The 22,441-nt window shown below is 40.3% G+C and overlaps 1 protein-coding gene across 7 annotated transcripts in view; it reads left to right on the top strand.

Moving 5' to 3' along the window:
- The window catches only part of LOC144181101 (ELKS/Rab6-interacting/CAST family member 1-like), a 79,544-nt gene that overhangs the window by 11,725 nt on the left and 45,378 nt on the right, over window positions 1-22,441 (top strand). For 4 of the 7 annotated variants that reach the window (XR_013324611.1, XR_013324610.1, XM_077709396.1 and 1 more), the window contains exons 5-15: window positions 3,461-3,717; window positions 4,450-4,621; window positions 5,533-5,607; window positions 5,668-5,823; window positions 6,617-6,784; window positions 6,857-7,024; window positions 9,551-9,688; window positions 10,520-10,660; window positions 15,178-15,318; window positions 16,792-16,985; window positions 21,954-21,965. Coding sequence is in view for 4 of the 7 variants with exons in the window: in XM_077709396.1 (XP_077565522.1) it covers window positions 3,461-3,717; window positions 4,450-4,621; window positions 5,533-5,607; window positions 5,668-5,823; window positions 6,617-6,784; window positions 6,857-7,024; window positions 9,551-9,688; window positions 10,520-10,660; window positions 15,178-15,318; window positions 16,792-16,985; window positions 21,954-21,965 (1,622 nt within the window). In the remaining 3 variants the exon portion in view is untranslated. The remainder of the gene's footprint in view (window positions 1-3,460; window positions 3,718-4,449; window positions 4,622-5,532; window positions 5,608-5,667; window positions 5,824-6,616; window positions 6,785-6,856; window positions 7,025-9,550; window positions 9,689-10,519; window positions 10,661-15,177; window positions 15,319-16,791; window positions 16,986-21,953; window positions 21,966-22,441) is intronic. The other 3 variants (XR_013324612.1, XM_077709397.1, XM_077709395.1) reach the window with 1 other exon arrangement.

Here is a 22,441-nt window from a genome sequence, read left to right as displayed (position 1 = left end):
CATTTTTGAACAATTCCACCCACAAGTCGAAGGCACGCCTACAACGCCCAAACACTGACTTATAGTCCGTAAAATAGGATAGATGGCGGAATTTAGGGCAGAAGCGCAAAAGACCAAACATGAAAAATGTGAGCGTTCATTTCCAAGCCGCCTCTTCGTTCGATGCCTGCGGCCGCTGCTCATCTGTCCTTTAGCTTTAGCCATCTCTCTTCTTCAATTCCTCCATTTAATCTCTTGCTCAGTGGCTGAGTCACGCTAACTCAAACCATACATCCAAATATATATTTATACATACAAACCCACATATTCATTGTTTCTGCTCAAAATGGCTGTCAAGCGTGAACAAGACGAAAATCCCAACTTACATTCCTCTCACGATAAGAATGTATGGACGTGCGTCCAAACAAGTAAATAGCGAGTAGAAAAGAGCCAAAGGGCGCCCGGAGAGAAATGTTGACCCTAATCAGTCACATTGAGATGCGGCGTGGGGGTCAACACTGAGTTCACGGACCAGGGAAAATATGAGGAGAGAAGCCAGCTGTCACATGTATTTAACATGAGCGCTTTCACATCCCGGCATGAGAAAAAAGAAAGTGGAAATGCCTTTACACTGGCTCCATTCCTGTCTACAGCCGCTCCTTATATGGAGCGTCATGGCTACCGTTTGCCTCGGCACGCAAACGCGGCAACCTCGCAGGGGAAATGGAGAAAGTCAGAGAATGGTGGGGGAAGGAGGACGCTCAAAGGAAAAGTCAAAGCCCCTCCACCCTTAACGTTTTTGCTGCCATTGTTGGTGGCATGTGATTGAATGAAGAAAGATCATTTATGTCGTGACCGGACGTTTGGTCGCCGGTCTTTTGGTGGCCGGTCTTTTGGTGGCCGGTCTTTTGGTGGCCGGTCTTTTGGTCCCTTTTGGTCGCCGGTCAAATGGTGACCGGAGAGTTTACTGTTGAAACCAGCTCTAAAAATGATACTCATGAGAGAGTTTAATAGCTAAGAGAGAGAGTTTAATATCTAAGTACTGTTTAATATCTAAGTAATGTTTAATATCTAAGTACTGTATAATATCTAAGTACTGTATAATATCTAAGTACTGTATAATATCTAAGTACTGTATAATATCCAAGTACTGTATAATATCCAAGTACTGTATAATATCCAAGTACTGTATAATATCCAAGTACTGTATAATATCCAAGTACTGTTTAATATCCAAGTACTGTTTAATATCCAAGTACTGTTTAATATCCAAGTACTGTTTAATATCCAAGTACTGTTTAATATCCAAGTACTGTTTAATATCCAAGTACTGTTTAATATCCAAGTACTGTTTAATATCCAAGTACTGTTTAATATCCAAGTACTGTTTAATATCCAAGTACTGTTTAATATCCAAGTACTGTTTAATATCCAAGTACTGTTTAATATCCAAGTACTGTTTAATATCCAAGTACTGTTTAATATCCAAGTACTGTTTAATATTAAAGTACTGTTTAATATCTAAGTACATTTGACCGGCGACCAAAAGGGACCAAAAGACCGGCAAACAAATGACTGGCGACCAAACGTCCGGTCACGCAGTTTTTGGGCGTTTTAGGCGTGCCTTCTACTTGTGGGTGGAATTGTTCAAAAATGATCCTTTTGGATTTCTATCAATGGGTTTTAAGGTAAAAATAAATATGAAAACATTTTAAAAATGACCTATTTGGGGGTGCTATTCTACCCAAAGATACCACTTCAAAATCTGCTAATTTCTTTGGAACCAAAGAGTTTAAATATTAAAAGATACTTCTACTAGCAGCACTGGCCTGCTAATGTTTGAACAGTTTGTCCGTCAAAAATTGGAATTGATTGGGGAGGCGTGGACGGGTTCAAAGGTCAACAATGACTCAACAGAGGAACAGAAGAAGACAAGCGCCTTTTCTGACTGACCCCCAGCTCCATTTTCCGGGCTAATGAGCTGCGTCTAATCTGCTGTATTCCCCTTAGTGTTTTTAAATGTCGCCTAATGGATGCCTCAATTATTTCCCTCTCTCAAGTGGTCTGGCATTTCTCAGCTGTGCATTCCAGCTGTGCATTCCAGCTGCGTGTGTCGGCGGGAGACACGGCACAAGTTCCCTATTCGAATCCCGTCTGAATCCTCCAAAGTTGGCGTGGCGTTCACTGACCATGTGTGAACCTTTTTTTTTTTTTGCATGCATGCGTCCAATAAATTATCCCCGATTTAAAGCCCTCCGCTTTCTACTGCGGGCGTATTTCCCCCTCAACGACGTTAACGTGTGCTCTCGGATGAACGCCTAAGCCATTGTTTCCGTTTGTAGTGAAGGTTGTTTTTGTATTTAATTTTTTATAAGGGATATATATATATATATGTTGGTTGATCACGTGCACCAAAAAAAGAGAATAAAAGTTGAGAATCGAACCTTAAACCTAACCCCCTAACACAGGGGTAGGGAACCTACGGCTCAGGAGCCACATGTGGCTCTTTTGATGAGTGCATCTGGCTCTTTGCTAACCTGTGAGCTAAAATATCGAAATTGCTGGTGACAGAACTGATATATACATCTAGAACTGCTTTAATTTTCATTTTTTTTTTTGCAGTAGACTCGTCTGGAACGAATCCTCATTGATTAGCAACAGCATAAGAATATTTAAAAAAAACATATTCATTTTTTTCCACTTTAAAAGTGGTGAAATTACAAAAAAAAAATATAAGGCACTCGTTTACATGTATGTTGACTTTTAAATTTGCAATATGGCTCACAAGGAATTACATTGGAAAATTTGAATTGTTTGTGGCTCTCTTCGTCAAAAAAGTTCCCGACCCCTGACCTAACACAACTCTAGTTTGTGAAGGACAGGACAGGACGGGGCAATTAGAAAGATAGTACATATATTTAGTATAAGTACCGTATTTTCACGACTGTAAGGCACACTTAAAAGTTTTAAATGTTCCCCAAAATAGACAGTGCGCCTTAAAATACAGTGCGCCTTATATATGGAAAAAGCAGAAAACCGAAAAACCACCACTGTCAGATATTAAAAAAACACAAAGGCCCAAACTGAAACTATACTGTTAAATTTCCAGATGCCATCTTAGTTTACAAAATCTTCCATCATATAGCTCCTCCTCCACTGCAAGATTTTATACAAAAAAATCCAAAACATCAACAATGGCTGGCTCTAGAGGTGACTGTGTAGTGAGTGCTTCATACCTGGATGTCAATAGCAATTACCGTACTTTCACGACTATAAGGCGCACTTAAAAGTCTTACATTTTCTCCAAAATAGACAGTGCGCCTTATAATACAGTGCGCCTTATTTATGGAAAAAATGTCATTTATTGAGGGTGCGCCTTATAATGCGGTGCACCTTATAGTCGTGAAAATACGGTATATAATGTATTTTTTTTGCCATTTTTTTCCAATTTCAAACATTCCCAAACCACGTGTTTTCCCAGCATCTCCAGTGCACCATCCAAGCCTTGCAAGACGAGCTCCGAATCCAACGCGATCTCAACCAGCTCTTCCAGTCGGATTACTCAGAAAACGGGCGCTTTGGTACCCAAGCCGTTTCCCCTCAGGAAATGACCGAAGAGAACTTCCTGCGTCTCCACGGCGAATTTGAACGGCAGGTTAAGGAGCTCTTCCTCCTGCGGAAGACCGTGGAAGAGATGGAGCTGAGGATCGACACTCAGAAGCACACTTTAAACGCCAGGTGGGTTGGATCCAATGTTCCCTCTAAGCTGTGCGTGTGCGCAATTGCGCACTACTTTCGTCTTCTCCGCGCAGCAGCAATCTATGGCGCGCAGTAAATAAAATCCAACCTTTTTTTTTTTTACCTCTTTCCCCTACATAGCGCCGTTTATGTAGCAGCCAGTGGCAGTACCTCTGTCCACTCTTATGTTTTTTGTGTTTTACAGCATGTTTTACATGAAAAAAATAGAGGGAACATTGACATGCACCTGCCACGACATAGATAAGAATAACGCGCACATATTTTTCTGACTATAAGTCGCACTAGCCAAAGAATAATAAATATATACAAGTTACACTAGAGCAATGTTTCCTCTAAGCTGCGCGCGTACGCAATAATACTCTCGTCTTCTCTGCGCAGCAGCAATCAAATGGTGTGCTGTAAATAAAATCCAACCTTTTTTTTTTTTTACCCCTTTCCCCTAAATAGCGCCGTTTACGTAGCAGCCAGTAGCAGTAGCTCTGTTCCCTCTTATGTTTTTCATGTTTTACAGCACTTTTTACATGAAAAATTAGAGGGAACATTGACATGCACCTGCTTATGATAATGTCGCTCACACTGGTACTCCGTACGCTCAGGGAGCTTGTCTTTCTGCCCAGACCAACGAAAAACGAAACATTGGTTGGATATTTTTTTTGCCCTGTCGTTTACCCCTGAACGGCTTGACAGAACCCCTTTTCTCTCCACCCCCAGAGACGAGTCCATTAAGAAGCTCCTGGAAATGTTGCAGAGCAAAGGACTGTCGTCTCGCGCCACCGAGGAAGACCACGAGCGGACGAGGCGACTGGCTGATGCCGAGATGACCATCCATCAGCTGGAGGGTTTTCTGGAGCAGAAAGACAAAGAGATGATACTTCTCAGAGAGGTGGGTGGCGTTCAAACTCATTTTCCTGCTGATGACGATCATCCAATCCCATACCTGTCAACTTGTACGTTTTATACTTATTTTATAGTTTTCTTTACCATTTCAAATCATGTACGCCGTACACCGACCTTTATACGGGGATTTTTAAAAAAAATTTAAATAGCCAATATTTATGAAAACCGATCTCAACAAGACCGTTTTGGCTAAAATCCAGATAGTTTCGTAGGCTGGTAGCCAACGACGCTACTGTCATTGATCGTTACTATTGTCACGGTATACTAGCAAAAATTATCCTCAATCGTATGTATTTTTTAGCGGTGCGTACGGCAAAATCGATAAAAGATGACATGCGCATGCGTGGATATACATAGAGTAAATATCGTGGAAGCAAGCATGGAGGAGCCACCTAGTAAGAAACGAGTTCCCGCGAGTAAACATGCGTCGTACGGTGTTTGTACGTTTTTTATGGGGGTTGTACGGGGAATCATATTCATTTATAAGGGCAGTTATTGGCAGAGGTTGACAAGTATGCAATACGTAAACTCGTTTGCTGACGGCTGACGGCTCAGAAGCAAGTTTATGACCACATTCCCCTCTAGTGGCCAGCTCTTGCCAGTGAACCATTTTCCATCCACCTTCTCGGCCTGCATTTTCTCCATCATCATTATTAGAAACGTCATTGAGTGCGTGGCCTCCAGCCAATTTCATTCAAATGAGTGTTTATTATCCATTCATGCTCTGGAGTGTATTTCTCCCAAAGAAAAGCAGTGATTTGGATATTTTTCTTTCCCATTTGCTGCCTCGTTGTCCTCCAACTCATCTCACTTCATCTGATTTTGGAGACTAGATGGGATAAGCGGCCATAAATTCTGTCATGGGCTGACCCCCCCGCACCTGTTTTGCTCCCCCAGGAACTGCACAGGAGGTACGAAGCGGCTCCCGAGTCCACCAAGACTAAAGCCTTGCAGACGGTCATCGAAATGAAGGTAAGGCGGTCCCCTCCTCGTGGCTCTCGCCCCCGTCTAAATGTGTGCGTCTCCCACCAGGACGCCAAAATAAGCTCTCTGGAGCGCGCCATGAGGGAGCTGGAGGAGGACCTGAACACACTCAAGTCCAACGGAGCGCTCAGCAGCGAAGAGCGAGAAGAGGAGATCAAGCAGATGGAGGTGTACCGGTCCCACTCCAAGTTCATGAAGAATAAGGTGACTGATGCGTTCATGAATAATTACCCTTCCGATGTAATTATCAATCACTGCAGGCAGACATCTTATTCAATTATTGACATTTAATTAAATAGATTGCATCTCTGATAATATTACCTTATAAGGGGACATAGATCAAAGCGTCAAGACTTCCTCCCAATCTCCAAAGTATCTCCTCGAACAGTAATTGCCGTATGGCTTTAAAGCCATGAATCAAAACAATTACAAGGTTATTGATTAATCCAACATGCGTAAGCAAAAACAACATCTGTAACTATAATAAGCTCTCAAAATAATATTCATGAGAGAGTCTAATGTCTAAGAGAGAGAGTTTAATATCTTAGAGAGAGAGTTTAATATCTAAGTACTGTTTAATATCTAAGTACTGTTTAATATCTAAGTACTGTTTAATATCTAAGTACTTTTTAATATCTAAGTACTGTTTAATATCTAAGTACTGTTTAATATCTAAGTACTGTTTAGTATCTAAGTACTGTTGAAACCAGCTCTCAAAATTATATTCAAATGTTTATTATAATGAGAGTTTAATATCTAAGAGACAGAGTTTAATATCTAAGTACTGTTTAATATCTAAGTACTGTTGAAACCAGCTCTCAAAATTATATTCAAATGTATATTATAATGAGAGAGTTTAATATCTAAGAGACAGAGTTTAATATCTAAGTACTGTTTAATATCTAAGAACATTTGACCGGTGACCAAAAGGGACCAAAAAGCCGGCGACCTAATGTCCGGTCATGTTCATGTTGGACAATCTGTATCTCTCGCACAGGTGGATCAGCTGAAGCAGGATTTGAACCGCAAGGACAGTGAGATGCTGGCGCTCCGGACCAAACTGGACACTCTGAACAACCAGTTTTCCGACAGCAAGCAACACGTTGACGTCCTCAAGGAGTCGCTGGCCGCAAAAGAGCAGAGGGCTGCCATACTACAGACCGAGGTACGCTGAAGCGCTTCTCATCAATGTATCTTGGCTGTCATTTTGTGACCTGCTAACAATTGACACTTGCAGCTGGACGCCTTGCGCATTCGCCTGGAGGAAAAAGAGGCACTCCTGTCCAAAAAGAGCACGCAAATATCGGAAATCTCAGACGAGAAGAGCACACAGAGCGGAGAAATTAGCGACCTCAAGGACATGCTGGACGTCAAGGAGCGCAAAGTCGTCGTGCTTCAGAAAAAGGTAAGTATTTGGGCCATGATTCCTTAAGCGTCATGTGTGGGAAAACGTGTTCCAAGCGTTGACTCTACAACAGGGGTAGAGAACCTATGGCTCGGGAGCCATATGTGGCTCATTTGATGCTTGCATATGGCTCAGGAGCCATATGTGGCTTGTTTGATGAGTGAACATGGCCCAGGAGCCATATGTGGCTCGTGGGATGAGTGCATATGGCTTGGGAGCCATATGTGGCTCGATTGATGAGTGCATATGGCTCGGGAGCCATATGTGGCTCGTTTAATGACTGCATGTGGCTCGGGAGCCATATGTGGTTTGTTTGATGAGTGCCTATGGCTCGGGAGCCACATGTGGCTCGTTTGATGAGTGCATATGGCTCGGGAGCCACATGTGGCTCGTTTGATGAGTGCCTATGGCTCGGGAGCCATATGTGGCTCGTTTGATGAGTGCATGTGGCTCGGGAGCCATATGTGGCTTGTTTGATGAGTGCATATGGCTCGTTTGAGGAGTGCATATGGCTCGAGAGCCATATGTGGCTCGTTTGATGAGTGCATATGGCTCTCCGCTAAACTGTGAGGTAAAATATGGAAATTGTTGATGAGAGAGTTGAGTACCGAACGTACCAACACGACATCTAATGCATTTTTTATCACAAATAAGCATTAAGCTCGTATCTCGAGGTACCATTGTACTTTGAAGGGAAAATCTTGAGAAAAATGATCACACATGGTATTTCTGAGATACTGTATGAAACAAAAGCGCATTATTAGGATCAATATCATAAGGAAGTTAGTAATTCATCCAGTAATGGTTGTTTTCTGACTGCAAAACAGAAAATAACCAATAAATATTAACTAGTTAATTTGCCGACATCTACTGGTGAAAAACCTGCCAGTCTTTTCCGCATATAAGCTGTACTTTTGACTAATTTCAATGTCATCATTTTTTCTGTTCCAAATATGGCTTATATGCGAGAAAATATGGTAATTAACAGTGATTTTAATGGGAAGGTTTTGGAGACATGTAGTTTGTTGTACGTACAGTAGATGGCGCTGTGATACCAGCTAATTGAGAAGCTACAACAGTGCAGCACAAGATTAAATGTTTTTTTTTCATATTTAAAAAAAATACTAATAATACAAAGCATAGAAAAGCTATGCATGTCATTTCATCTATTTTCATCTAGTGGTCAAATGCATTCTTTTCTCATCTGCAAAACAGATGGAGTTCATGAAGGGCATAATGACCAATCAAGCAGACAGCTCTGAAGAAGGGGGGAGGGGGGTGGGGGGAGTGGAGACGGGTGTGTGTGTGTGTTAGAAATCCAGATGAATACTAATAAGCGGCCCTTGTTCAATAAAACATGGTCTTCGTCGTCTTCAAATAGAATACATAGTCCACAGCATTTTTTTTCCGCCATTTTTAGGCAGTTTGTGTACGGATATTTGCGGCCAAAGAATAAACTAAAACAGGTAAAATCACGTTAACAGTTTTTGTGTGTTTCGCATCCAGTACTTGTCAGTTTCAAAAAGTGCCGGGTGGATCAAAGACTTGCAGATTTCCAATGTCAAGTGTGTGTGTATGTCTGAGTGTGTCTGTGTGTGTGTGTGTGTGTGTGTGTGTGTGTGTGTGTGGAGAGCGAGCTGTCAGTCAAGCTGTCAAGTGAGCCGTTGATTAATGAGGCGCAAGAGATGTTTTAGATCCACACTGTGAATGTGGGAGTTCTTTTCTTGAACTTCATGGCTTTTATTTTCATGTTTCAAAAGGATCACAAAGAACCGGAGGTGGGGGGGAGTTTGGCTTTGACGTTTATTTCCAACTTGGGCCTTTTTATTATGTGGCCAGACGTTTGGTCGCTGGTCTTTTGGTCACCAGTCTTTTGGTCCCTTTTGGTTGCTGGTCAACAGTACTTGGATATTAAGCAGTACTTAGATATTAAACTCTCTCTTTTGGATATTAAACTCTCTCTCTTAGTTATTAAACTCTCTCTTCAAAGAGAGTTTAATATCTAAATATCTACAGTTTTCTACAGTACTTAGATATTAAACTCTCTCTAAAGAGATTTTAATATCTAAATATCTACTGTCTTCAACAGTACTTACATATTAAACAGTACTTAGATGTTTAAACTGTACTTAGATGTTTAAACTGTACTTCGATATTAAACTGTACTTAGAAATTAAACAGTACTTAGATATTAAACAGTACTTAGATATTAAACTCTCTCTCTTAGATAATAAACTTTCTCTCTTAGATATTAAAGTCTTTTCATAAATATAATTTTGAGAGCTGGCTTCAACAGTAAACTCTCAAACTGTCACCTATTTGACCAGCGACCAAACGTCCGAGCACCTTTTCTTCTTCATCACGCTGGCTTTTTTTTTAATAAAGTCATTTGTCTGCCGTGGACCGCAATAGACACCCAATTGTATTTGAACTGGAAGCGATCGGTCCTTGCCAGCCTCTCCCAGTTCAAATGGATTCGCTCTAAGTGTAATCATTCACTGTCTAATGTATTTTTTCTTCTTGTAGATAGAGAACCTCCAGGATCAGCTGAAGGACAAAGACAAGCAGCTCAGCGGCCTTAAAGGACGCGTCAAGTCCTTACAGACGGACACGTCTAACACCGACACGGCTCTGGGAACGCTGGAGGAAGCGCTCTCCGAGAAGGTCCGTTTATCTACTATGGAGTTTCCCTTCCTATTTCTTTTTGCATTCTACCCTGTCACCCCAACGCCGCCACCTCGTCGCGTCTTCAATTTGACCTCCAGTTCACTCTGTAGTCGCTTTAGTCAAAAGAAAAATAAAAAGCGCGCCGCCAGAATGCATTACATGTCTGTCGTGACCGGACGTTTGGTCGCCGGTCTTTTGGTCGCCGGTCTTATGGTCACTGGTGACAGAGAGTTTACTGTTGAAACCAGCTCTCAAAAGTATATTCATGAGAGAGTTTAATATCTAAGTACTGTTTAATATCTAAGTCCTGTTTAATATCTAAGTCCTGTTTAATATCTAAGTACTGTTTAATATCTAAGTACTGTTTAATATCTAAGTACTGTTTAATATCTAAGTACTGTTTAATATCTAAGTACTGTTTAATATCTAAGTACTGTTGAAATCAGCTCTCACAATTATATTCATGAGAGAGTTTAATATCTAAATATTGACTGTTTTCAACAGTACTTAGATTAAACAGTACTTAGATATTAAACCGTACTTAGATATTAAACAGTACTTAGATATTAAACATTACTTAGATATTAAACAGTTCTTAGATATTAAACAGTACTTAGATATTAAACAGCACTTGGATATTAAACTTTTCTCTTTTTCTCACCAAACATCCGAGCACCCTTAAATCACGCTTGGTCGTTTATCCTGCCAGAGCTGTCATGCATATTAAGTTTAATGCAACTCTTATTAGTGTGGTCTTGAGGTGCATGACTGCTTTTTAAAAAAAATATATATATTGTACTTCCTTATTCCATCTATCATTGTTCCCAGGAACGAATCATTGAGCGATTGAAAGAGCAGCGAGAAAAAGAGGAAAGAGAAAAGGGGGATGAGGTGGAGTCCGCCAAGAAGGAGCTGAAGGAGCTGCGGGAGAAAGTTTCCCAGATGCAGGCTGACCTTGCAGACCGTGAGGTATACACACACACACAAAAACACACACACAAACACACACACTGTACATCAATATCTGTGCTGTTAGCCCCACACTCTCCTTCTCAAGCCTCTCCTTCCGTGTCAAGGAGAACTTGACTGATCTATCTGCGCAGAACAGATCTCCTATCCCGCCAAGGTCCTCGTGCTCTGAAGGACCGCCATGATAAAACAGTCACGTCCCCCTCGACAACATAATATAAGACCCGACTGGGGAAAGCGCACCTTCTGGTGACCTTTATGCAAAGCGCGCATCTGTGGGGAAAAAACATAGCCAATCTTTTTAGCACCTTGGAATATTTGTCGCTTGTGAAATTGCTATGTTGTTCAATTTCTATAGCTTTACGGAAAAAAGTCAAATAAAGATAAGAGTTACCGTATTTTACGGACTATAAATGATGTCGGGTCTGGGACTTACCGTACACACAGGTGCGATTTATCTGATCCCGATATACTTCTTTATACCTTTTTTGGGGTTAGGGTGATTCATATTGTGGAAAATACGGTATTCATTGGCATTGTTTTTTTAAATATGTATTTTGAAACAAAGTAGTGAAGCCCTTATCCGATATTTTGACTGCTGTAAATCAAACCACTAGGCAAAGTGGGATTACTTCTCTTTAGAAAACAATCATATCCTAAAAAAATGGTTTCCTGAGGGGGCGAAAGAAATACTTACTTTAAATACCTCGAGATTCGAGCTTAATGCGTTCCGGAACGGAGCTCATATGTCAATTCGCTCGTAACTAATGAATTAAAAACTAATTAATTTCTGCCAACCCTCTGAAAAAACACCAAAACAGGATATTGGATTGGAAAAACATTTTTATTTTATTCTAATTCACCATCTATTAACAAAGTAACATATAACTAGTGGTTTAATAGTGGTACCTCGAGATATGAGCTTAATTCGTTCCGGGACTGAGCTCGTATGCCTTATCTTCTCGTAATTCGAACATGTCTATGTATTACTGTATACAAAAGGATTTATCCTTTTCTAGTAAGGTTTTTTTGTATTTTTTTTTTACTGGTTTAATAATAAGGACATGGCATCGATATCGTGACCGGACGTTTGGTCGCTGGTCTTTTGGTCGCCGGTCAAATGTACTTAGATATTAAACAGTACTTAGATATTAAACAGTACTTAGATATTAAACAGTACTTAGATATTAAACAGCACTTCGATATTAAACAGTACTTAGATATTAAACAGTACTTTGATATTAAACAGTATTTCGATATTAAACAGTACTTCGATATTAAACAGTACTTAGATATTAAACAGTACTTCGATATTAAACAGTACTTCAATATTAAACAGTACTTCGATATTAAACAGTACTTCGATATTAAACAGTACTTCGATATTAAACAGTACTTCGATATTAAACAGCACTTCGATATTTAACTCTTAGATATTTAACTCTCTTAGATATTTACCTTTCTCTTAGATATTTAACTTTCTCTTAGATATTTAACTTTCTCTTAGATATTTAACTCTCCCTTAGATATTAAACTCTCTCTCTTAGATATTTAACTCTCTTAGATATTTAACTCTCTTAGATATTTAACTTTCTCTTAGATATTTAAATCTCCCTTAGATATTAAACTCTCTCTCTTAGATATTTAACTCTCCCTTAGATATTAAACTCTCTCCCTTAGATATTAAACTCTCTCTCTTAGATATTTAACTCTCTTAGATATTTAACTTTCTCTTAGATATTTAAATCTCCCTTAGATATTTAAATCTCCCTTAGATATTAAACTCTCTCTCTTAGATATTTAACTCTCCCTTAGATATTAAACTCTCTCTCTTAGATATTAAACTCTCTCTCATGAATATAATTTTGAGAGCTGGCTTCAACAGTAAACTCTCTGTCACCATTTGACCAGCGACCAAAAGATCGGCGACCAAAAGGGACCAAAAGACCGGAGACCAAACGTCCGAGCACCCATCGGTATGGGCAAGACATCATGAAAACAACAGCTAAAGCAAACCGATGTTCCAGCCAAGAATTTGCACGCAAACGTACTTATTTAAGCAGGCTTCAAAGCGCATGTCAGAAAGCATGTTGAAGTTATAATCAAAACTTTCTTTTAAAAGTAGAACTCCACCCAAACACTGCACTAAAATGCACACATTATTGTTTCAGGAGGGGGTGCTTAATTTCACCTTCTCTAACTTGTACTACACTATGTGCTTACTTTTAGTATGTTGTGGGCTCATAAAAACTGTTAATGTCCACTTGTATAATTTCCAGATATACACAAGCGAAATAAGCATCCCTAAATACCCGCGTGGGTTTTGCCTGACAACATCAGCACACACACACACACACACACACACACACACACACACACACACACAAAAAGACGCTAGAACAAGAGTATGCCTTAAAATGTAAAATGATAGGTCTCGGTGCCGCTCCTCCCACTAGCTAGATGTGTCTCTATTACCCGAAAGGAGAAAAAAAAAGGAGATGGACTTCACGCATGGATAGATTCATTGGGAAAAATGATTTGGGAGGGGGGGGAGTCAGGTCTTGGAAAAAAAAGCCTTCAAGAGCACAGTGATGATGAATCACACTCTACAAAGGATAAAAATACGAGTGAACAATGTTCCCTCTAATTTTTCATTGGTCTGGGCAGAAAGACAACCTTCCTAAGCGCACCGAGTACCAGTGTGAGCGACATCATTATTGCTCGCTATGGGCACACCGGTATCACACCTGCCATAACCAGGTGCATGTCAATGTTCCCTCTAATTTTTCATGTAAAACATGGTGTAAAACATGAAAAATGTAATAGTGGACAGAGCTACTGCCACTGGCTGCCGCGTAAACGGCGGCATCACGGGCAAAGGGGTAAAAAAATATATAGATTTTATTTACTGCGCGCCATATCATTGCTGCTGCGCAGAGAAGATGACTCTGCCCATTCCTATGTGGGCAGAAAGACAACCTCCCTGAACGCACTGAGTACCATTGTAAGTGACATCATCATTGCTCGCTATGGGCACACCAGTATCACACCTGCCATAAGCAGGTGCATGTCAATGTTCCCTCTAATTTTTCATGTAAAACATGCTGTAAAAATGCAAAAAAACGTAATAGTGGACAGAGCTACTGCCACTGGCTGCCACGTGACGGCGCCATCTTGGGGAAAAAAATATTTGGAGAACATCGGCGGGCCGGATGTGGCCTGCGGGCTGTAGTTTGCCCATTCCTGGTCTGGGCAGAAAGACAACCTCCCTGAGCGCACTGAGTACCATTGTAAGTGACATCATCATTGCTCGCTATGGGCACACCAGTATCACACCTGCCATAAGCAGGTGCATGTCAATGTTCCCTCTAATTTTTCATGTAAAACATGCTGTAAAAATGCAAAAAAACGTAATAGTGGACAGAGCTACTGCCACTGGCTGCCACGTGACGGCGCCATCTTGGGGAAAAAAATATTTGGAGAACATCGGCGAGCCGGATGTGGCCTGCGGGCAGTAGTTTGCCCATTCCTGGTCTGGGCAGAAAGACAACCTCCCTGAGCAAACTGAGTACCAGTGTGAGCAACATTGTCGCTATGCTCGCTATGGGAACACCAGTAACATACCTGCCATAAGCAGGTGCATGTCAATGTTCCCTCTAATTTTTCATGTAAAACATGCTGTAAAAAAGCGAAAAACGTAATAGTGGACAGAGTTACTGCCACTGGCTGCCACGTAAACGGCGCCATCATGGTGAAAGGGGTAAAAAAATAAAAAAAAATAAAAAAATGATTTTGTTTACTGCGCGCCATATGATTGCTGCTGCCCAGAGAGGACGGGAATAGTGCGCAATTGCGTACGCGCGCAGCTTAGAGGGAACATTGGTTCTAACATAACTATCCGAGAAGAACTAGTGTCTGGTGAACGCCCTCACCACTTTTGGTGTGCTTTTGAGCGACCCTCCCTGGCACAAATGTTTTAAGGTCAAGTGAGGTGAGGCGAGCACTCGCAAGATTGCCTTTTGCCCGCAGGGGTCTCCTGGTGGTATATTTTTACCACTCCCAATCAACTGATTTTTTTGGGTCCCATAACCGGGGAAAAGTATTAGGCAGGGAAAAAAAAATATTTGCATTGTCTTTTACACAATTGGAAAAAAGTCTATCCAATATTAGAGCCATATAAAAAGGATATTATTCTTTAGATATTCGGTTGTCATTCCAAAAAAATAAAATAAAACATCAGACATCAAATAATTTCCCTGGAAGAGCTATACGGCGCCATCATCGGGAAAGGGTAAAAAAATAAAATTTTAAAAAAATGATTTTATTTACTACGCGCTATATGATTGCTGCTGCGCAGAGAAGACGAGACCACAGTTCGGACTTCGATACAATAACAGGTTATTGTGTTTATGAAGTCATTTTGAAAAAGAGGTCGAGGCAAAGTCAAGATTGTGCAAAGGAACGACGGTTAACTTAAAGTAACTAATTTCCTCCCTTTTTTTCGCCCCCAATCACAGGCGTCGCTTTTGGACCTGAAAGAGAAGGCCTCTTCTCTGGCCTCGTCCGCTCTTAAAAAGGACAACCGGCTGAAAAGCATGGAGATCATCTTGGAGCAAAAGAAGGAGGAGTGCGTCAAAGTGGGGAACCAACTGATGAAGGTAAGCGCTTCCCTTCTCGCATATGGCGTCGGCTTGTCTTTGTGTTAGCCGCAAAGTAATGCTGACTCCAACATTGGTGTGTGTGTGGCTTTTGATTGACATTCTGCACGTGTGACCGTGCGGGTTATGTTTTTTCGCTTCTCTTTTATTTGCCTTCTCTTGTGCACATTATACTGTCAGACTCTCAAACATTGACTCTCCACATAAAGATGTGTAAAAGAGTTTGCACACTTCCAAAACTAATAGGCTCACTAATTTGTGGGCGCACATATATGCGTATACATACACATACATACACACACACACACACAGAAACGCACACACATGCACACACTTGTCCCAAGAGCAACATTTGCTTCTGGGAAACACTCACAGCTGTTATAACTTTTGTTTTTAACTTGTTTTTTTGTGTGTGTGTGCCTTCTTTTTGGTCTAGCAAAATGTGGGGAGACCTTGCTACCACAGTAATCCCTCGAATATTGCGGCTTCAACTTTTACGCTTTTACTACATTGCATATTTTTTTATTTAGGACAGTTCAGAAAATGTGAAAATCTACGCTAGATCTCGTAAGTGAAAGCCAAAGAAAGTTAGTTATAATAGGGGTGATCCTATTTCGGAATTTTTTGTTTTGCGCGGCCATGTCTGGTCTGGGAAAAAAAGCCTTACTATACTATGTCGTTTTTTTTTAGCGAAAAAAAGCCCTACTAGACTATGTCGTTTTCTGTAGAAAAAAAGTCTTATACTATGTCGTTTTCTGTAGAAAAAAAGTCTTATACTATGTCGTTTTTTCAGAAAAAAAAGCCTTACTATACTATGTTGTTTTTTGCGAAAAAAAAGCCTTACTATAGTATGTTTGTATTATGCAAAAAAAGCCTTACTATACTATGTTTGTATTTTGCGGGAAAAAAAAGCCTTACTATACTATGTTTGTATTGTGCAAAAAAAGCCTTACTATACTAAGTCCATTTTTTTGCGAAAAAAAGCCATACTATACTAAGTCCTTTTTTTGCAAAAAAAAAAAAAGCCTTTTATCGTTTTTTACCATTAACCGCGATATTCGAGGGATTGCTGTATTGTGGTTTGGTAGCAATTATATCTTAAAAATGTAGCATTCTAAGAAGTTCCATAAAAGGTTTCTAAAAACAATGGGATGTTAAACTCGGTATGGTTTGGAGGCTATGCTAATGCTAACTAGACCTCATGCGAGTTTATTTTTGGCCCGAAAAAAAAGACACAGACTTGCCGCCATTAAATGTGATAGAAGTCCAATCCATTTTGACTGTGAGGGCCGAATGAACAGAGGGCCATTTATTAATGTCAACAGCAGGCAATGAGTTCATTTTGCCTGACTTTTTTTGTACTTGGAGGCCACTGCTGGTAAAATTTGGATAATTTCCTATTGATTTTGAGGGACTTTGATGATTTAGCTTCTGTTGGAACTCATTGAAATCCTTGACTTTGGGACATCACAGGCTCAGAACGCGGCGGTAGAATCGACGGCCAGCGCCGAGTTGGCACAACGTATTTCCTGCCTGGAGGAGGAAGTGAGTCGCCACAAGGGGGACGCCGGTAAGGCTCAGGCCGAGGTGGAGCGGCTCTTGGAGATCCTCAGGGAGATGGAGAACGAGAAGAATGACAAGGAGAAAAAGATCCACGAACTGGAGAGGTGAGCCATAGAAAGCAAAGGTTCCAAATCAAAATCGCCGTTGACGGCCAAAGATGTCCAATTTGTCCACTCCCGTGACCGGACGTTTGGTGCCTGGACGTTTGGTCCCTGGACGTTTGGTCGCCCGGACGTTTTGGTTTACCGGGTGAATATAATAATTAAAATAATTGAGAGCTGCTTTAAACAGTATTTAGATATTAAACATTACTTAGATTTTAAACAGTACTTAGATATTCAACTCTGTCTCTTAGATATCAAACTCTCTCTCTCAGGTATCAAACTCTCTCTCTCTTTGATATTAAACTCTCTCTCTTAGATATTAAACTCTCTCTCTTAGATATTAAACTCTCTCTCTTAGATATTAAACTTTCTCTCTTAGTATTAAACTCTCTCTCTCTTAGATATTAAACTTTCTCTCTTAGTATTAAACTCTCTCTCTCTCTTAGATATTAAACTCTCTCTTTTAGATATTGAACTCTCTCTCTCTTAGATATTAAACTCTCTCTCTCAGGTATTAATTTTGAGAGCTGGTTTCAACAGTAAACTCTCTGTCATGTTGTCAAACGCCTGGCGACCAAACGTCCGGGCAACCAAACGTCCGGGCGACCAAACGTCCGGGCAACCAAACGTCCGGGCAACCAAACGTCCGGGCGACCAATTGTTTGGGGGACCAAACGTCCGGCCACCAAACATCCGGCGACCAAACCTCTGGCAACCAAACGTCTGGCGACCAAACGTCTGAGTACCAGCCACTCCTTGCTTCCGATATTGGACATCTATCGCCGTCGACGGGGGCAGGTTTAAAAAAAACTAAACATTAATTCTTCTACCAATTCATTAAATCGTGCTCTTTCTTCCCCTTTTAATTTTGCCTTCATTATTACTGTTATTATTATTATTACTACAAGAAGGCCTTCTGCCTCTCATCTGTGGCGTTCTCCTCAAGCCACTCCCCCAGCTGCTTCTCAGCAGCCAATGGGAGGGCTAATGTGGGACTACCTGGGCACGTGAGTGGCTGAAAGCGCTACTGACGGAATAATAGAAAATTTGCACGAAACTAAAAAAACAAGTCACTTTGCTTGCCAGATGTCGGCAGCCCCTCCCACGTGGAAAAAAAGGTCACTCCTCCCATCCTTCCTGGACGTTTAAAAGAATCCCATTTTTTTTTCCACCTGGGACGCGGTTGAATTCACTAATCTCTGTTGGAGTTGCACTATCGCACACTGGTTTTTCCATCTGTACATTTTGTGACCGTTCTCCGAGGAGAACAATGGTTCCTTTGAGAACCTCGGAGAACCTTTGTTCTCCTCCGTCCGTCACTGACGCAACTGTGCCGGTTTTCACAAATTTTTCCCAGCGACCTTTCCCCCGCCTAACAGGAATGTTTTTTAACGCCTGTCAAATGTTCTTTCTTTTGCCCGCCAAGCTTTTGCTGTTGTTCTTTGTCTTGTGTAGACTAACCGTGTCTTCTTAACTGGCTTCGAACGCCAAGCAGACGAGAAGAAAAAGTCTGGTTTTTTTAAAGGCCAAACGTCTTTTTCATCACGTCTGTACACTTGCTCGTTAGGTCCCGCCGCAAACTCTCCTCTCGTTCCCGTCTTTTTTTTTTTTTTTTTGAGGGCAGTAAAACTAATGACTGTTAATGATTCCGGGGACATTGGTTTCAAAGCGCCCGCGTCTGGCAGGCAGGGCAGAAAAAAAAGAAAGAAAATGTGGCTATTTATAATTCAGCAACCGCCGACGTCCAATTAGCGAGGGTTTAGCCGTGCGAGTTTAATGATTTATTGGGTCTGAATGTCACTCGGAAAAAAACGTGACCGGACGTTTGGTCGCCGGTCTTTTGGTAACCGGTCAAATGTACTTAGATATTAAACTCTCTCTCTCTTAGATATTAAACTCTGTCTCATGAATTAGTATTTAGATATTAAACAGTATTTAGAAATTAAACAATACTTAGATATTAAAAAAGTACTTAGATATTAAAAAAGTACTTAGATATTAAAAAAGTACTTAGATATTAAAAAAGTACTTAGATATTAAAAAAGTACTTAGATATTAAAAAAGTACTTAGATATTAAAAAAGTACTTAGATATTAAACATTACTTCGATATTAAACAATACGTAGATATTAAACAGTACTTAGTGATTAAACAGTACTTAGATATTAAAAGTACTTAGATATTAAAGGTACTTAGATATTAAACTGTACTTAGATATTAAACTCTACTTAGACATTAAACAGTACTTAGATATTTAACAGTACTTAGATATTGAATAGTACTTAGATATTGAACAGTACTTAGATATTGAACAGTACTTAGATATTAAAAGTACTTAGATATTAAAGGTCCTTAGATATTAAAGGTACTTAGATATTAAAAGTACTTAGATATTAAAGGTACTTAGATATTAAACTGTACTTAGTTATTAAACTCTACTTAGACATAAAACAGTACTTAGATATTTAACAGTACTTGGATATTGAACAGTACTTAGATATTGAACAGTACTTAGATATTGAACAGTACTTAGATATTGAACAGTACTTAGATATTGAACAGTACTTAGATATTGAACAGTACTTGGATATCTTAGTACTTAGAATCTAAGTACTGTGTAATATCTAAGTACTCTTTAATATCTAAGTACTGTTTAATATCTAAGTACTCTTTAATATCTAAGTACTCTTTAATATCTAAGTACTGTTTAATATCTAAGTACTCTTTAATATCAAAGTACTGTTTAATATCTAAGTCTTAGATATTAAGGAGTACTTAGATATTAAAGCGTACGTCGATATTAAACTACTAAAGTACTTATATATTAAACTATGTCTTAGATATTAAACCGTCTTAGATATTAAACTGTCTTGGATATTAAACTCCCTCTCATGAATATAATTTTAAGAGCTGGTTTCACCAGTAAACTCTCTGTCAACATTTGACCGGCGACCAAAATACCAGCGACCAAACGTCCGAGCACCGAAAAAAATGGCCAATCTCATCGTCATCGGGCTCGAAAAAAATCTACCCGGATTCTAACACAAAATGAAACGTTTCCCGCTTGCCATCGTAACCTACGGGCTTCCCATGCAAATTGTTTTCCTAGCAGTTTAGTACCCCAAAAAAAAATCCCCAGCCCAGGTGGAACATTTCCCGTGCCGCCGATGATGAAAGGCTGGTGCGCGGGTTCAACGAGGCCGTCCGTCGTCGACCTTCCCGCGTGTGTAAATCCAGCTGTATAACGCGGTGGCGGGCTATTTATTTCAGTAACTAGGACGGTAATTGGAGCGGACTGAGTGACTTCACACTGGGGGGAAATGGAGCTGAAAAATCTGCCTCTATGGCCAAAATAAAGGATTTGGACAGCCCAGTGGAAAACAAAGCAGTGGCGACGTAAAGGCAAAAGGGAGAGTCGGGATTGAGAAACAGCGAGAAATATCGGGAGATGTTTTTAATGAATAAATTGTGTCGAGCCAGGTTAAAGTGGAACCCAGTCAAAACACAATAAGCTCCTTTACTAATGTGTCCTTTCCCAAACATTTTTGGGGGGTTCTAACCAATGTTCCCTTTAATTTTTCGTTGGTCTGGGCCAGGGTTGGGCAAACTTTTGGGCCTTGGGGCCACATTGACTTTAAAAATTTGACAGATGGGCCGGGTCAGCACAAGATACGATACATATAAAAAAGTGCATCCGTTAACAGTATACATGAAACGTAAACAGAAAAAAAGTACTAAACTATTAACATACTCATCACTCATCATTCAAGTATAAAGTATAAAGTACAAAGTAAAACAAAAAGGAATTTATTACGAAATATTAAAATGTTATTTGAAAAAAGATAGAGGGGCTGTAAAACACAGAAAACAAATAAGAGGGGACACAGCTACTGCCACTGGCTAGGGCGTGACGGCGCCATTTTGGGAAAAAAAAAAAACATTATTTGGAGAACGTCGTTGGGCCGGATTTAAAGGCCTTGCGGGCCGGATGTGGCCCGCGGGCCGTTGTTTGCCCGTTCCTGGTCTGGGAAGAAAGACAACTTCCCTGAGCGTAGTGAGTACCAGTGTGAGTGACATCATCATTGCTCGCTATGGGCACACTAGTATCACACCGGCCATAAACAGATGCATGTCAATGTTCCCTTTAATTTTTTATGTAAAACATGCTGCAAAACACAAAAAAAAAACATAAGAGTGGACAGAGCTGCCGCGTAAACGGCGCCATCATGGGAAACGGGTTAAAAAAATAAGTTAGAATTGTATTTACTGCGCGCCATATGATTGCTGCTGCGCAGAGAAGATGAGAGTAGTACGCAATTGCGCATGCGCGCAGCTTAGAGGGAACATTGGTTCTAACACAACTATCCGAGAAGAACTAATGTCTGGTGAACGCCCTCGCCGCTTTAGGTGTGCTTTTGAGCGACCCTTCCTGGCACAAATGTTTTAAGGTCAAGTGAGGTGAGGCGAGCACTCACGAGATTGTCTTTTGCCCGCAGGCGATCACCTGGTGGCATATTTTTACCACTTGAATCACCTGATTTTTGGGGGTCCCGTAACCGGGAAATATATGAAGCAGGGAAAAATATTTGCATTGTCTTTCACACAATTGGAAAAAAATATCCAATATATAAGCCATATGTTATTCTTTAGATATTTGCTTGTCAAAAAAACATCAGACATCAAATCATTTCTTTGGAAAAGCTGGTCAAATTTCACCACCATGGTCAAAGAGTTCATCGTAAAAAAAAAAACAACAACAACAACCTGATCTTATTTTACCCGGTCAGCAACCCCTGAAAATGACGTGATCAGGCCCAATTTCCCATCACATGATCTGGGACATGTCTATTTGCCTGCCTCTAACACCCTGTCCGTAAACCTGTCTCACCTTCACGTCCTTGAGTTTGTCTTAGCACTTCCTGTCTCACTTTGCGCTTTCTTTCTCTTTCTTCCGGTGACGCCGGCAAGTCTTGCTTCCAGGTTAGTGTACGGCACGCCTTCTTACCCTCCCGCTCCTTCCAAACTCCCCACGTCTATTGCCGCCAATGGAGCTCATTTGGATGGTGCTCAGACTTTTGGTCGCCAATCTTTTGGTCCATTTTGGTCGCCGGTCAAATGGTGACAGAGAGTTTACAGTTGAAACCAGCTCTTAAAATTATATTCATGAGAAAGTTTAATTTCTAAGAGAGAAGTTTCATATCTAAGAGAGAAGTTTAATATCTAAGTACTGTTGAAAACATTAGATATTTAGATATTAAACAGTACTTAGGTATTAAACAGTACTTAGATATTAAACAGTACTTAGATATTTAACAGTACTTAGATATCAAACTGTACTTTGATATTAAACACTACTTAGATATTAAACAGTACTTCAATATTAAACAGTACTTCAATATTAAACAGTACTTAGATATTAAACTTCTCTCTTCGATATTTAACTCTCTCAGGAATAT

The sequence above is a fragment of the Stigmatopora nigra genome, chromosome 23 (assembly GCF_051989575.1).
Source record: "Stigmatopora nigra isolate UIUO_SnigA chromosome 23, RoL_Snig_1.1, whole genome shotgun sequence".
In the NCBI taxonomy this organism is placed as follows: Eukaryota; Metazoa; Chordata; class Actinopteri; order Syngnathiformes; family Syngnathidae; genus Stigmatopora; species Stigmatopora nigra.
The sequence above is the reverse complement of the archived record's forward strand: the minus strand, read 5'-3'. Positions and strand labels throughout refer to the sequence as shown.